General features: G+C 36.1%; 1 protein-coding gene across 7 annotated transcripts in view; it reads right to left on the bottom strand.

Annotated features, from left to right (window-relative positions):
* Positions 1 to 4101: 4101 nt before the first annotated feature.
* LOC128021523 (polypyrimidine tract-binding protein 3) overlaps positions 4102 to 17734 on the bottom strand; it is a 59279-nt gene continuing 45646 nt past the window's right edge. For all 7 annotated transcript variants that reach the window (XM_052608788.1, XM_052608784.1, XM_052608789.1 and 4 more), the window contains 7 exons: positions 16822 to 16896; positions 15075 to 15214; positions 14085 to 14118; positions 13585 to 13677; positions 11577 to 11793; positions 11372 to 11449; positions 4102 to 10628 (listed from right to left, as the gene is read on the bottom strand). In XM_052608788.1, the coding sequence (XP_052464748.1) occupies positions 10496 to 10628; positions 11372 to 11449; positions 11577 to 11793; positions 13585 to 13677; positions 14085 to 14118; positions 15075 to 15214; positions 16822 to 16896 (770 nt within the window). In that variant the 3' untranslated portion in view covers positions 4102 to 10495. The remainder of the gene's footprint in view (positions 10629 to 11371; positions 11450 to 11576; positions 11794 to 13584; positions 13678 to 14084; positions 14119 to 15074; positions 15215 to 16821; positions 16897 to 17734) is intronic.

Genomic DNA, 17734 nt, shown 5'->3' with positions numbered 1-17734 from the left:
ATGAACAAAAAATTATATCAGGAGTGATTTTTTACTTCCTCCTTTTTTGATGGGATTCCCAAACGCTATTTTTAAATACAAATTTGGATAAAAAATTCAAAACAACCATTAGTTATGCCACATGCAACGTATTGAGGTCATGTGACATCAATATAGCACACTATTCTTAATATCATTGTTGCAAAAATAATCATGTGTTTATCATGTATACAGTATTCAGTTAGTATGCCATGCTAGTATGGCAGATCAAATAAAAACACTAACTTGACAAAAAAAAAAACACCTTTAAATGTTTGTCCAAACTTATGTCTTTGCGGGTTAAACTGTTTTTATTTTTATGGTTACTTATTAGACCATACTAGAGATTTATTTATTTTCAAATTATTATTTAAAAAAATGTAATTTATTTATTTATTTTATTATTCTTATTGCATTTTTTATTTAATTATATATATATGTATGTATATATATACTTGCATGCATATTTACTAATTTGAAATTGAATTACATTTTAATTACAATTGTAAAATGTAATGCAAATTTAAATACGTTTAAAAACTGATAAGTACATGTGACTTTTGTAAAATATATATTTTTTTATTTAGCAATTTCATTTAGTTTTATTTATTTTTTTTAGATGATTTATTTTTAATAATTTCTCTTTTTATTAACTTTTTTGCTGATTTACTATTTATTTTGCAACTGTCTGATTCTGCGACTGGTGTAGCTCAGGTTGTCTGCTTGGACATAACAAGTCAGTGTTTGTAAGCTAACTGTTAGCGTCCGAATTCCTCGTTGCATTGTTCTCATTTTTTCTCATTAGTGACATATTCTGTGTGCACATTGCTGTTAGTATGCTAGTGTCTTTTTGGATCTCAGTTGTGGATAAGAGCAGGTGAGGCTTCAGACGGAGGCAGATGTAATGCAGTCTGGGTGTGGCGTCTATCTTTCACACACACAGAGGTATCTATGTCTCATCTCGCGACTGTCTCCACTGGGGAGTGAGAAATCTGAGCTGGCATTTGTGTAGGTGTTGAACACTGGCAGTCCCACTGGGCCATCTGCTGTAGCAATGTGTCACTGTAATTAGGGTTGGATGGCTTGTGTCAGATAAGACTGCTCCTTTAAAGCGCCGTCTCCTGCAGCTGCACACACTATCAGCTGAACAACGCTTGACTGCCGGCTGGACACACTTCTGGCCAGGAAGTTAAAGGATCTCATTGCAGGCAGAATCATCAGTCCACTCTTATTATGAATGATCAATGTGAATGATTGACTTGTGCACCATTCACCCATGAAGTCAGACTGAAGGAATGGTTCACCCACAAATGACCTACTTTGTCTTGATTTACTCGTGCTTTTATGCAAAAGAAGTAGTTCTGAAGAATGTCTTATCTGATCACAATGAATGTGGATGGTGATTCTGAGCTTTAATAACAAAAAAGAAGCATAATATCTTAACTGTGAAAAAATGAATGATTTTGACACTATATCACGAAAATCCGCAGGGATCCTCTCTTTGATATGGTTTCGTCTTTTATTATTATTATTATTATTTTTTGCTTAAGTTTCCATGTTTTTGTTGGTCCACATGAATTTGATCTTTTATAAATAATATATTTATTTTTTAATTAAACATTAAATTTTGTCTAAATATTTTTAAATACACTACCATTCCAAGTTCTGACTTTAAATATAGTGTGCTAATAACATGGACTGATGTTGTGAGGATGTGCCTGCAGAGTCTCATACCTGAGCTGAATGATCTTGTGCTTTAAATCACTTCAGGTCTTCCAGATGCTCCCAGCCACAAATAGGATGCATCAGTACTCTATGGATCCAAAGCACTCATTCATCTCCATTTACTGGAAACATGATTCAACACCAGGGATGAAGGTCTGGCGTGAGAGACTTGATATGCTATATTTCTGTAGTAAACATAAATCATGTTTGCCAGTTCACAGACAGGTCTGTTAACAGTAAACATGCTGAACTTGCGTGACAGAGACAGAGGAGGCAACTTAGGGAAATGAATCTTAACGGAAATGAAACTGTGAGCTTTTATTGAAGCTCATCAGTGTATCTAGTTTCTTTCATTTTTTGACAGTTTCTGATGTGGAAAATTACCATATCTACACTGTCAACCATAATTTATATATATATATATATATATATATATATATATATATGAAGCTTCTTTTCATTATGAGAAAATCATATTTCACTCATGCAACACGATGTGCTGTGGATTTGACCAAGTTATATCTTGTGAGAAAATCATGTAAGTGTAATGCAGAATTTAACTCTATTTGCAGATACCGTAAGCAGATTCACCAAACTGTTTATTTGTTTTTTGGGGGGAGCAAAATGCAAAGGTGTATTTTTAATTTAAATCATTTTATTAAAATTAATTTCATTAATCGCCCCAGTTGGCTAGAATTAGCTTTGTGTGTGTTCTGCTGTCCTCTAGTGGTCTAATGATTCGAAATTAAATTATAGATGTTTTTTTCAGCACGTGATGTTTAAGTTTCATCGGTAACCTGTCAAACAGCGTGCTACATTGTTGTCATGATCGTTACTTTGTCGTCCATTACGTTGTTATCATCTAGTCATTTTAGATATTTGATTATACTGAAATAACGTTTGAAAGTTGTAGAAATGACTTTAGTTTTGGCAGTGCAATCAAATAAGTCGAAGTTCATTTGTCGCTGAATTAGGCCTACTTCCGGTTCATTTGAAAGAGTTGACATATTAGTTTGTACTTATTTTGTCTAGCATTTATTTCTCTGCTCTTTTGAAATTTAGTACAGTATCAGTAAGGTGACCAGATTTCTGAAATGAAACCCGGGTCAAAATATAATAAAATAAAAATAAATCTCACATGTGATTATATTTGACTTAAAAACAGGGACAATATAGATTTGTATGTTTTTTGTTTTCTAATTGCTGTGGGTTCCATATATTAATATCATAATCAATAATTAATTACAGTGATGTTTGAAGATCAAATTGACCCATTTAACATTTCTTTAAATGCTTTTAGAAATGGATCTAGTCAGGGTTATTGTTTTGCGTTTTAGGCTCATTTTGAACGCAATGTATGTGTTTGCTGCAAATGTAATTGTGCGAGTGTAATTGATTCGTTTATTATTTTTATATCAATTTGTAGTTGTGACAGAGGAAGTTTCAGGAATGTTTAATCACTGTGTGCAAAAGAACAATCCCACAACCGTACCATATGCCTCCTTAAAAAGTGCACACAAACACTATTGCTTCGTTTTAACATACATTTAGTATGTCTGACTTTTACGGTTTAATTGTTTTGAATATGCTGTTAAACAGGGACATTTCTCGGGACAGGACACCAAAAACCGTGACCTACTGTACACACAATCAAATCTAATATCAGCCCCGTCATATTTTGTGTTCGTTTACTCATTAATTCACATTATCTGCTTTATAATGGCCTCTTATACAACATTAACCTACTTCCTGGTCGCTAGAGCTATTTTCCTATAAGGAAGTTAACAAGTCCAGGAAGGTTACATCAGGGTATAATAGTACACTGCTTTCTTGCCAGGTTGTGTTCCTGATGACAGGCTTGCCAAGTGTTTATCACGATGCTGAAGCACTTACAAGCAGTTTTCTAAATGCCTTAAAGGGAATAAAAATAAAAATAAAAAATCAGTAATTTGCTCTGTCAAACCTGTGTGACCCTGACTCGTTATTATTGACTTGCATCTTATGAATCACCAAGGAACACAGTTTCAGCTAAAAATCTTCTTTACTGTTCTACTCCAAAAAATAGGAACCTCTCAGATGGTCAGAGGGGGAGTAGATTAACAGCAAAGTTTGGTGATTGTTTTCTTTAATCAGAGCAGGTTTAGACAGAGCAGCAGATAGCAAAGTGAGTTAGTAATAAGCAGAAGAGGTTAGAGGAAGACCGTTCAGTACTTTTACAAACGCAAACCATTCTCTCTTCAGATACAGGCACTGAAGAAGCACGACTGTGTTTGCTGAGCACTGAACACTGAAGGAAATCTGCTGAATTAAGGACAAATCCGGAAGGAAAGACATGAAGACGCAGAGGACAGAGGAAAGTACAGATGTCATGACATTTATTCAAGGCATGCTACAATTAAAGTTGATTAGGAAAACGTCAGCAGGGTGGGTAATAAGAATAATAACTCTAATAATGAGTATGCATAATAATACGCCATTCAGGAACAGAAAAAGAAACGCTTTCTACAAAAACAAATAAAAAATAAAAATACAAAGAAAATCTCCACTCAATCATGCACTGCAAAAATTAGAAAATATGTTTCTTTAATAGTTTATCTTCTATTTGCATTTATTACATCAAACTCATAAACTGGATACGCTCATCTCTCTCCCCAATTCCCACAAGTCACACAAACGGCTTTACAAATGAAAGCTGGTACTGGTATGATATCAAAATACAGAAGACAAACTGTGTTCTTATGTTAATTTCCATAAATATAAAAACCAGTTCATATTGGTGTGTGTGTGTGTATCTTGTTCCCCGAAACCATTTTAAACATTTTTTTGGCCAGGTTAACAATAAAATAATAAGGGAACATATATATACAGCATTTGTTTCCGTTTGGTAGTGAAACATTCATAATAACTATAAATTAGGTATTTCATTGCGTGTCGAAGCATCCTGAGATCGACTCAGGCACTTCTGTGTGTGCGCTGTGCTTGAGCCACACGTCAGTACGCTAATTTAGTCTAGCCCCTCCCTTTTATGCAAATGACACCAGGCAATTTTCATAATAAAAGCCCATAAATTTAGTCGCGAGAAGAAAATAGAAAGCATCATGGCTGAAATTGAAATTGTTTAGATCGTAAGGGTCAATTGCATTGTAATAAAGCGATTCAATCGATTTCAATTCAATCAAGTCCTTTGGTTTCAGTGGTTAGTTTGTCGTTATGGTCTCGTACGTTTTAGAGTAAAGCTTTTTAATGGAATCGATGACGATATAAGCAAAAAGTGTAACCGCTTTTCTGTTTTACAGATCGTGGTGAGCTGTTCATGAAATACTGAAAGTGTAAGGCGGTTCGAATGAATCCATGAGGGCCTGGTAACACATTCAGAATCTGGTTTGACGGGGGAAAGGATATGGCTTGACCTTTCTGAGGGAAACGAACAGAACAGACTCGTAACACGATCGAGAGTGGGAAATACAAGACGTTTGTTGGTTTCTGATATACAGCCAGGAAATAAGTTACAAATAAGCTAGATGAAAGGCACATAAACTTTGGTCCTGCATTATTTGTGACTTTTTCAGTAAAAAAAAACCTGAAACAAAAACATACACGTGTGTGAGTGAGCGCGGATATCGATGAGAAAATGTCTTACAGCACAGAGGAACGTTGTTGCCTGAGTCAAGACGTGGTTGGAAAATGTTTCGCTTCGAGAAACAAAAACAAGTGACTTCTTGCGACTTCGCGGACACGTTTATGGAGTCTGGCTTTTCTCCTGTTGATAAATAAAAAGCATCGCAGCTTGGAAGCAGATCGACTTTCTGCTTGCGCGGCTGCGTATATTTTGCCTTTCCGAGCGCTTCTGACGGCCCTGACCTTTAGCAATCGCCCTCGTTCCCGTTCGCACACATCGGTGGATTTACAGACCCAGATCTGCTTTTGTAAAGAGGCAGAGTGACAGACAACAATCTTGAACCAGTTTTCACACTCTTAATAAAGAAAATCAACACCCCCCCCCCCCCCCCCCCCAAAAAAAGAGCAAAAAGTATCACAAAAGAGCAAGAACGAAACAGGCCTAAACCCCTAAAATAAATCAATAATAAGATACAGTAAATAAGACACAACTCCAAAACACACAGGCGGAGGTCTCAGACATCAGCATCACTGGAAGGCAGACCTGAACACTCAGAGTGAATGCTGTGGGCTTCTGGGTCTCTGCGCACTCGTTCTGAGGCACATTCAGACGATTAGAGATGATACCAAGCAGATATATGATACAGTCCACATTGGCAGATATTGATTTCTGAGCGGTCATTCTCATGAAAAACTCGCCGGCATTACATTATGGTTTGTGGGAGGTTGCCAGAATGTTGCTATATGGTTGCGAAGATGTTCAGAGTGGCTTTAATGCATTGCTATGCGGTTGCTAGGGTGTTGTGATGGTTGCTAGGCGGTTACTTACTGGCCCAAAGTAAAAAGGACCCACCTCCGAGTCTCTAGATTAGTGGTCGACCGATTTTGATTAATTAGAGAGCAAGGTGGCCGATATAAATATGATATATCACACTGTTTCATATAAAGATCGTAAAAACACATGCACACATAAATGAAATGCATATTTATTTTACATAATATTTACTGAATGTTAGAATTTGAAAAATGTATAAATAAATAAAAAATAGTTGAACTTAATGAAATTAATAGATTTAATTAGAAGGTAAAGTTTGCAAGTCAAATTTACTACATATTTAAAGTCTTTTGATTAAATTGCACGCGCATTTGATGACGGTAGAAAAAAAAAGTATTACTATAGTTTTACAATACTTTTTAGTATAGTTCTGTGTACTAATTTATTAGTCAAAACTGTTAAACAGAGACGGTAAACTAATGAAGATGGAGAACGGGCGCTGCCAGAATAAATGTCCTGCGACGTCAAAATAAAAGTCCCACTTCTGATATATTGGGTAAACAGAATTGGTGATACACCTTGGTGATATATATCAGTCGACCACTACTCTAGATATGATTTGGGTGGCTCCTTTAATGAAAGTCACAGAATTTTTCTTGCCCTTGTTTTAACAATTCGCTTGGCGAAAAAGTGTGATCACATAGAAAAGAACAGAAACTTCACAGATGTGCTCATAACAGCTCATAAATTCATACTATTTAATAAGAACAATACGCAAGCTTACAGCAACCTCCATCTCTGAGCGCAAAATATTTATATCAGAGATGGGAGGAACATAATTGTGGCCTAGAGAGGCTTTATGTAACAATGGTACGCGGGTCTAGCATACATATGTACACACACACACACACACACACACACACACACACACACAATCATCAGCGAGGGAGAATAGAGACCCACAGCATGCTCTGAACATCGCTGAGTTCACCGTTCATTTTTCTAATAAGAGCATTCACAGCACCATACATCATAACTTACATCTCATTTCATATTAAGACCACATGGTACTGAGTCCCCACAAAATGTACATCTATAAGCTACACAACAAAAAAATTAAAATACAAATCAAGATCAAAATAAATCAACCCTCTCACCAATCCCACAAAATAGTACATAGGATATTTTAGGTAAAATTTCTAAAACCTATTTGATTATGAACACATAATAAGGCACGTAATAAGAAATTAGGTAAATACACAGTAAATATGATTTTTTTTTCACCAATATTTCTTGAATGATTATAGTGGTAGAAAAACCCGATGAGGTTTCAAATTTGATGTTTTTCTCTTCCATAAAAAAGAACAAATTACCAAAAATAAGTAACTTTTTTTTCTCAAAAAATCTTGACAATCCTTAAGATATATAGACCTGAATAGTTTTGACTGTAAGACTGTAAACTTCAACAAAATTCAATTTCTTTTGAGAAGTGAAAGTGAAGTTTGGAATCGCTTCAGGTGAAATCGGTCAAAGACAAAAAAAAGCCACTACCCCTTGCCTTGCATGAACATGAAGATTGTTGATTCATTTCATAACTGTGATTCAAATGGACACTGATAGAGGATATAGCGCACAGGCATCGAAGCTGCTCCCTTTAGATGCTACTCAACAGGTCTACAGTGACCTTCCTAGGAATGTTAAGGCCAGATTTTCACTAAATGAAACAGCACCTTGCATCGTACGCACAAGCGAGTCATCATATATCCCAGACAGTCCCAATGAAAACAGTGATTATACATTAGTACTTACTAAACATACATATACATATACATATACAGAATCAGATTTTGTATATGCACACCATTGCCATGATCCAAAACCTAGTGAGCTTCCTATTTAAATGACATTTTAAGGCATCACAGGTGCGCTCCTGGCACGAAGGCTGTTCCATCCTTCTAGGATATCCAATTTTGGCCAAATCTAAGGCAGCACTGCATGTAACCGTTGTAAGGCAACCCCAGAATGCACTGTGAAGCTCATTCAAGACGGTGGGCGAAACAAGGCAAATGTCGGTAAGGAATATACTTATAACTCACTGAAGAAAAATATCTATAAATTTGTTTAACCTGTTTAAAAATTTTGACTTCAGGCCGAAACACCCTAAAATGAATCAATCATATGAATCTACTCATTCCAGAGCTTGACATTAGCATGTTGCTAGGCTAATGTTGTGATACCTGAAGTGTAGAAATGCATAGCACAAGCAAATATTGAGTATGTTCTATGTATTTTTACATTTATGCAGTGAGTGATGTTTGTCGAGGTGCACTGCAGCATCTCTAGACTGTCTTTACTGAAAACAAGTCAAATTTCTAAATCCATTTGTCCAGGGCATCAATTTACTGTTGTGTCGCACCACACCACATTATTAGCTTAGCAACATTTAAAGTCTAACACTGTAATAAGTGTAAAGAATTCATAACAGAAGCTCAATATTGACATGTGCAATGCATTTCTACGATTAGACTCATTAGCTTAGCAGCATGCTAACTGTACTAAAATCAATCAAATCCAATGCTATCCTTCAAACGCTGCTCAAAACTTGTAATGTATTGATTTTTTTAACAGAATCAATGAAGGAGATGCTAGTTTTGGAGTATATTTGGAGCATGCAAGCATTTCCATGATGCCAAAGTCTTTGTGTAATTGGCATAGAAGAACATCTCGACCTCTAGAAGAAAACCTCTGGCCTGGACTCTATTGGAGGTGAGTTTCCTGTGCTATTAGTCCGTTTTAGAGCTCTCCAGATCAGTCACTTATGGGCTTTCATGGCAATTATGCAATTCATGCAGCAGCTCACTAGGTTTGGGAACTAGGCGGCATCTTCAACTCATTCTGAATCGCTCTTTCCTTTAATATTTGGTTTGGTCAGATGCAGAGGCATTTAGTTGGGACTGCAAGGCAAGAGAGAGTGCCGCCCTCTTTTCTTTTGCTGTGACTCAATGAGCTTCACTACGGTTTCTACAGAGCCCATGGCTGAAACTCTCACACCTTTGGCCAAAGGCGAGGAGTGAAAGAACAGAGTAACGAGCACAGGACCTTCTGCCCCTGTGTGGAAAGATGGAGAACAAGAAGAACGAAAGGAAAAGACTCAACTGAGAGCAAGAAGGGGAACAGAATGGAGGAAATCATCAATTTCCCATCGAGATCACGGGCTATACCATTCACATTGGGAATTTCACTTAGGAGGCGGAGCCTACTATCAGGCTGGGCGTTGCTGATTGGAGCGTTCCAGTAAAGTTGACAGCTGGCCGTAAGTTTTCCGGAATGATCGAGCATGTTTGAAAATGTTCGCCCCGGTTCAAAGGAACCCGATCAACTGGACAATGACATCGCGCCATTGCACACAGATTTTCTCTGACAGCATTGCAGGTGCAGAGAGCCCACAAAAGGCTGGTCTGTCTGATATAAAATTTTCATAATACAAGAAAAAACAAAACAAATCACGCCATTCACTATCTATTCACAGATGCCTACCATCTGGCTATACATCTTTGCACAGTAAACAGATATGAGGATGCCAAACATTCCCCACGGTGCCTGTCTTCATTTCAAATCAAAGTGCTGAGAAACAAAAGATTTGTATGCTGCGATTTTTAAATGCACTCATTCTTGAATCCATAGCACTCTTGTTTTAATGCTACTCTGAAGAAAAAGGACAAGCCCATTGGTTGAGACCGTCGCTACAGATTTTCTTTCTCCAGCAGCACCTTGATGATGCGTTCAACACATCCCACGGGAAATGCGGTGCTCCGTTGAAATAGCCAGTGAAAATGAAGGTGTTATTTTTGGGAGGAGGCACAGAGGAGAATCTGCCCTCATTAGATCTGGGGTAACAAGGCCATTGGGCTACAGGAGAGTCAGTCTCCAATGTAATCGGCAAGTGTGCAGTGAGGAAACTTCCTCAGCATTGACTTTTTTGAGAATGTTCTCATGTTAGTTTGTGTTTCACAACAACAAAGTCCTTGCCAGTCGACTAAAGGGGGAGTCCTTCTTCCTCCACACAGAGGTTCCCAGAAATGTCACATTGTCATGGATATCCCATGTGTCTTCAGCCCTGGTTTCGTGAGAGTAAATCATACTCACTCTGAAACTGTCTAAAGGTTCTGCAGTAGTCTCTTATTTGCTTTTTTGTCTTTTCTTTTGAAAATCTCTAAAACTACCCCATGAATATCTATAATAGTTTTTTTATAGTTTGTCAGCCAGTCTTATTCTCTGAACGAAACAGTCAGACTGCTGAAGGTTGAAGGGCTGGAACGGGGAGGATGGGGAAAGGGTGTGTTTGTAGTGAAGGCGGTGCTAGATGGTGGATTTGGAGAAGGACACTCGCAGATGGTGGTTTTCTCCAAGGTCATGGTCGTGGAGGTCGATAAGAGCCTGGATGGCTTCTTCCACCGAACCCAGCTGGATCAGCGCCATCTTGCGGTCTTTCCTATTAATCATATATGGATAGTGAAAATCAGACACTGGGTGATCCTGAAACAACTCAAGATCAGCCAAAATGTAGGACCAGTTGGTCCAATGACATAGGGTCCGAGATAAAAAGAAAAGAAAAAGAAAATCTTTTGAAACTAAGTTTAAAACATATTCGTGAAGGTTTCAATTGGTGTTGAATCAACATTTACAGAAATTTTAACAAAAACATTTAAATAATTTTAATGACTACTTTCAAATTGTCAAATGGGGTAACCATAAAGTAAAATGTTAAATCATATTTTCCTTACAAAAAACTACTTAAAGGGAAAACCTGAAGTGAAGCATGTTGGTAACCAAACAGTTGCTGGTAGCCACTGACTTCCATACTATGGAAGTCAATGGCTACCGTCACCTGTTTGGTTACCAGCATTCTTTAAAATAACAGAAGAAGTTCAACAGAAGAAAGAGCTACAAAGGAACCATCCCTTTAAATAATGTGAAGTATGAATGTCCTTTCCTGCTCCTAGAGGGCCATTTAGTTACACATTGTTTCCTAGTAAACTTAAAATCAATGTTACATTTTTAGAGAATTATGTAGACATTGTTGATAACATTCCATTTATGTTAAAAAAACCCTAATCCTTATCAGCCATGTTGTCATGAAGAAAGGAATAAGCAGACTCTTCCCCATGTGAACAAATACTTACTAAAATCAGATAAATGAAGGATGAAAAAAAACTAAATGCGAACAAAACTCACTGGAAAAACTTGAAGGCCTTGACTGTGTATCCAGAACCGGCAAACAGGTCTTTCAGAAAATCATCCGTAGTGGAGGGACTGGGGGAGGAAAGAAACAATGAACACAGTGTTTATAGAGGACAAAAATAACACCTTATCTGCTGCCAACAATAGTGCTGTACTGAGCGTGTGGTGCGCAGTGCGTGGGTGTGTGCCAGTCACTCACGGGATGTTTGAGAGGTGCAGGGTGGCGGAGGGAGGGAAGATGTTCTGGAAGTTCTTGGAGCCGGGCTTTTTGAAGCGGTGCAGCGGGCTCCCACTGAAGTCTTTGGTCAGGCCCTGGTCCTCCTGACCCTCCCTGGGGAGCTGCACCGTCTGGTGCTTGGAGATGGTCACACGGATCACCTTACCATACAGACGCTGACCGTTCAAATGACTCATCGCTTTACAAACAAACCCAAAGATAATGTGTTACAGATACGCTTTAACCCTGAGACACAAAATATTACATGCATTTGAACAACAAAATGTCATGCATACAAGTATATTTCTCAACATGTTTCACACACACACACACACACACACAAAGCCTCTAAATATGGGTGTCACTCATCTCCTGATGACCCCGTTTTTTACGCCTCATTCATAAAACACAACCAGAGTGAAGTTATGTAAATTGTTTTGCAAAAATGACTGTATTTTTATAATTGTATATTTATAATCCATTGCTAATCGACCTTTTTTACAGTATAGAATATATTTTCTGCCTCATTCTGTGACTAAAAGCCACATCTGATCACAAAAGGAAGTTATTTCAAACACTCGACTGATGATGTGGAGTAAAAACATATTACCGTTCTGGTAACACTTTATAATAACTGCATGCTATTAATCATTAGTTAAGCATTAGGAAACAGTTAATTCATCATTTATAAAGCATTAATAGACATTTATAAGCAGTTTATAAATACAGATATAAATGCTTTATACCTGATTTAAAAGCATATCTATAATGTATTTAATAATTGTTTTTTCATACTTTATTAATGATCAATTTATCATTTCTAAATTAAGTTTAGCATTATTTACACACCAGTTATTAAGGAGTTGTCAGTGGTTCATAAGATCACTTAGAAATTGTAAGTAAATGATTAATAAACTATTTAAATGTGCATTCATACATATTTTTATTCAGGCATATAGTAATGGTTACTTATAGTGTTAATAAATGGTTTATTAACATGTATTTCTACTGTAATTCAGGGTTAATTCAGGTAGTTATAAAACATATGTAGTTGTTAGTTAACTATTTTTGTGAGCTCATCTAAAGTGAGGACTATTTATGCCTTGTAAAGCTTTTACAAATGAGATTTAAAGGCTGTTAATATTTCTATGTTCTGTATCACTGTGTTGTGTTTGTTTCTGTTTTTTGTTTAGAAGATAACTGAGCCTTTAAATATCCTTTATAAATGCTTTACAAGGCATAACTAGTCCTCACTTTAGATGAGCTCACATAAATAGTTAACTGACCACTACTAAATGCTTTATAACTACCTGAATTTACTACATTTCTTGTGATCTTATGAATCACTGGCAACTCCTAAATAACTGGTTTGTAAATAATGATATACTTCATTGAGAAATGATAAATTGATCATGAATAAAGCATGAAATTACACATTATAGATATGCTTTTAAATCAAGAATAAAGCATTTATATCTGTATTTATAAACTGCTTATTACTGACTATTAATGCTTTATAAATTATGAATTATCTGTTTACTACTGCTTAATTAATGATTAATAGTGTGCAGTTATTATAAAGTGTTACCATGTTCTCTTTATGTTGGACAGCAGGTTTAGAAATGCTACTCGCATGTGTTACTTTTTCAAATGCACACATTCAAAACCGATAACATAAATAAATAATAATAATTAAAAAAAAAACAGAATAATGATTACTCTACAGTCCTAGCATAAGAAATCTATCCGACTGCAGGAGTAGAAGTGGGATCGAGCGGGATTTTGTGTTGCTGCCCATTATATTTATTTAGCAGAAAAATGCAAGCTTTATAAATATTTCATTCATAGCTCTGGCTACATCCAGCAGCGATACAACCACACTGATTTGTAGCTGTCATACAGGCACAGAATGCTCTGATAAAGACGCCTGAACAAAGGATGAAGAGTATGTGTCGAGATGAAAAGGATTTGAGAGTAAAGCCTGACGTACCGAGCTGGGCTTGCGTGGCGTCTGCCATCTGTATTAAGGCATTCTCTTTCTTGTTGAACAGAATCTTGACTCTGTGAACATCTCCGTACACTCCTGCAGGGATAAAAGAGAAATTACGTTTTTTGGCTGAACACAATTTACAGCAAATAATACGTTATCTGCGGATCTCAGGGTTTCATTATTGAAGGCAGAGGGTGACGGCAACTCCTCAGATGCTTAGACGAGAAAACATTTGAAAGGATATCACTCACACTAAGGTCTGTCTCTGATGTTGACAGTTATTAAATTGTAGGGACCATAACAATGACACACACCGAGCGTGTGAATGGGAGAATTTCCAAGATTCATAAGACGGGTCACAACGCACAATCTGCAAATAATCTCCCGAATGTGTGTGTTCGTAAGGAAATGGTCTCATCGCTCAGCATCTATCCTCTACTGCCTTCATAAAAACAGCCGTCTGCGCATCTGATCTAGAGGAGTAATAAATTCGTCCTTACCGAATAAAATGAAGAGCCCGTGTGGTGATATGCTCTGCAAGAGATGGGACAATATCATAGATATCATTCAGTACTGAAATGTAAAAAGCGCTAAAAAAGTAAATGTATGAAGAAACATTAATAAATGATTTTCTGTGAAACACTGATCACTTCAATGTGAATGCCGGCCACAAACGCTGCAGAATTAAAAGAAGACAGAAAAAAAAACTATATATACTGTATCTATACTATACATTTTATAAAACTGATATATATTACACAAAAATATGAAGCATCCAACACTGATTATAATAAGAAATGTTTCTTGAGCAGCATATCAGAATGATTTCTGAAGGATCACGTGACACTGAAGATTACAGTAATGATGAAAATTCAGCTTTGCATCACAGGAATAAATTATAATTTACAATTAATTCACACAGAAAGCAGTTATTTTAGATTGTAATAATTACACAATTTTTACTTTATTTTTTATTAAATAAATGCAGCCTTTGTGAACAGAAGAGACTTCCAAAAACTTAAAAAATATTAATATAATTTTATATAATATTTTGAAAGTACCTAAATCTGTAGTCTAATTATCAGTTTCAGCCATCAAATTTCATCTCAGAATCATACTAGTGTCTACATGTTAAAAACCAATCTTTTGTGTGCTTTTTAAAAGCTTAAAAAACATTGTTGTTAAGTGGAATTAAATAAACTTTAACTGAAAGTAAAGAGAAAAAAAATGGCATTCCTTATTTTCATTTAATTTAACTTGATGTACTAAAATGACTAAAACTAAAACTACATAGATATTAAAAAATGAATACAAATTCAACTAAAATGAAAATAGAAAAAATACATAAAGAAAGACTCTTTCCTACCATATATTATGACATATAAATGAGAGATTTGCGGTGGAAGGGCTCAAAGAGAAGGGTAAGTCACTAATGTTGACATCAGTTATGTCACGGGATGCTGGTGTTGAGGGAGGGGATAGACACTCACTTCAGGGTTGAGGTTGGAGACGAGGAGCACAGAGTGGATGGTGGTGGGAGTCATGCCGTGGATGGTCATCCGTCCTGTCATTGCTGATGAAGGGATGGTGAGAGGTCCCAGAGCACCAGGCATGGCCTGCATAGACAGACCTGAGCGGAGCGGAGCAGGATGGGTTAGACGGGAGAGGAGGAGGAACGTGAGAGAGAGGACAGGAACGTTCTCACAACCTGTTGCTGCTTTTTCAGATAAACAAAATAAGGTCTTCTTGTAATGGCTTTTTAAATCAATGTGTTGAGGCATGCTGGGTAATTTAAGTCCAGATGAGTATTGGACAGGGTCAGGAGTGGGAAAATGGAGAGCGGCATTCACAACATGACAAATGATTCGGCTTGTGTGAAAGAAAAATATTCAGTGCTAAATAATATAGGACAGGACTTGTGCATTGAGATTTGATATTAAAATACTGATATACTATCATATTAATTTTGGTACTTTTATTTGACGGACACCTTGATTATGTCATTAGAAAAGAACTGTGACAGAAGTGAAGACAATTATTTCATTTGGAACAACATGAGGATGATTATCACGTCTGAATTTCAAGTAAATATGTTAAATAATACACTGCTGTTCAGGGTCAGTTTAAAAAAGTATACATATGTAAATTATTTCAGTGCGGTTGAGGATGCATTAAACTCATCAAAAGTGACAGTAAAGACATTTATATTGTTATAAAAGAACATTTTGAGAAAAGTTTAATAATAGTAATTATAATAATAATAAGAAATTACTCAAAGCAGTAAATCAGCATATTAGAATGATTTCTGAAGATCATGTGACACTGAAGACTGAAGTAATGATGCTCAAAATACAGCTTTGTTCACAGAAACACATTACATTTTAAAAACAGCTAGTTTGAATTGTAATAATATTTCTCAATATTACAATTTTAACTGTATTTTTTGATCAAATAAATGCATCCTTGATTTGAGCAGAAGAGACTTATTTGAAAAACATTTTAAAATCTTACTGATCCCAAATTTTAAACAGCAGTGTATATATTTAATATAACACATATTAACAAGTTAAATTGTACAAGTAACATTTATGTTAATGTTAAAATGTTGTCTCTAAGAAAACATAAAATAAGACTTTGTAAGTAAAGCTGCACACTGACTTTTAAGTTTTAATATATGATGAAATATGTAATTATAGATCAGTGCAATGCACTTAAATTGGATGGATATTGATTAGGGGTGCACGATAAACATCAGCTGATAATTAATGTGCATCTCGTCAGTAAAGCCAGTTCTCTAATCAGTGGTAAATTCCATCACGTGTGGTTACACATAGAGCAGCTGTTTCACCACGGAGCTGTGTTAACTAACAATTTGCACAAATCCACATTCATTATCATCCACTGATTTGCGCAGCTTGTTAGTTTGCTAGCTGATATTTATCGTGCACCGCTTATATTGATCTTATAAATCAAAACAGTGCAAACTAATCAAATGCCAATTCCAAAGGCAAAGTTTTCTATCTGCACACATTGCTCAGTCTGTTTTCAGATCTGTATTAGTCCCTCTTCTCTTTGCTCATTTTGCTGGTGTCAATCTGCTGATGCACCGTGCAAGTGGCTCAGGTGATGACACAGTAATATCTCCAATTATTCAGTCTGAAGACTGTCGTGAGCCGCACGCCGCTGCCTCCATTACTGAGACGTGATGTGAGAGTGCGACTGTGTCGGAAAGCTCACCTGCCTGATGGAAACCGATAGCAGGAGCGAAACCAGGCGCCCCGGGGTATGGAGAGGAAATGATCCCAGGAGCCCCTGCACACACACACACACACACACGCAAAGAGTCAGCAACGATAGCAGTGTGTGTGCATCAACACCAACACAATGAGATTTTTCAGGGTAAGAAAGAGTCTCATATTTCTCAATTAAAACTCATTTTGATATTTCTTTGGGGATGTAAAATATATTATACGTATCACGTGATAAAACTGTTCTGATAACGTCATAAAGATAAAAGCCTCGTTACAGAGATTAATACATTTGTATAATCTTTTATCACTATTTCATTGGTAATAAAATTAAAAATGAACCAGATTTGTTAAAATATTGAGGATTCATATGGGGAAAGTATACAGGAAATGATGTCATAGAGAATGATACAGAACGATATCATATATCATATCGAATCATATTATAATAAATCCGTGTATATCAGTGATATTGTTTGATTATTTGATCATTGTCATTTTTATGTATGTCTGCGATAAATACGGCAGAATTTTTAAGGATGGATTAATTTCTGACATATAATATTACAATCATATTGTCCTTTGTTATCAATGGTTCATTGCTATGAAAAAAAGCAAAATAAATATTAACAAATAAAACTCAATTTCACATATTTTGACCATTAAGGCTAGTTTAATGCATTTTGTCATGTGATGCAACTCCCCAAAAAGGTAATGATATTTATAAATTAATAAATATATTCATAAAATATACTCGTCATCCAAATAATAATAATAATAAAAATGTATTCAAGGTGCAAGGGCGGTGTATTATTCCTTTGTATTGGTTACACCGCATGACATTTTAGAGTCATGGAAAGCAAACCTGTTTTTTAGGGGTTCAAGCACGCAGTGCTGAAACC

The sequence above is a fragment of the Carassius gibelio genome, chromosome A10 (assembly GCF_023724105.1).
Source record: "Carassius gibelio isolate Cgi1373 ecotype wild population from Czech Republic chromosome A10, carGib1.2-hapl.c, whole genome shotgun sequence".
In the NCBI taxonomy this organism is placed as follows: domain Eukaryota; kingdom Metazoa; phylum Chordata; class Actinopteri; order Cypriniformes; family Cyprinidae; genus Carassius; species Carassius gibelio.
Note: the sequence above shows the minus strand (reverse complement) of the source record. Positions and strands in the feature narration are given on the sequence as shown.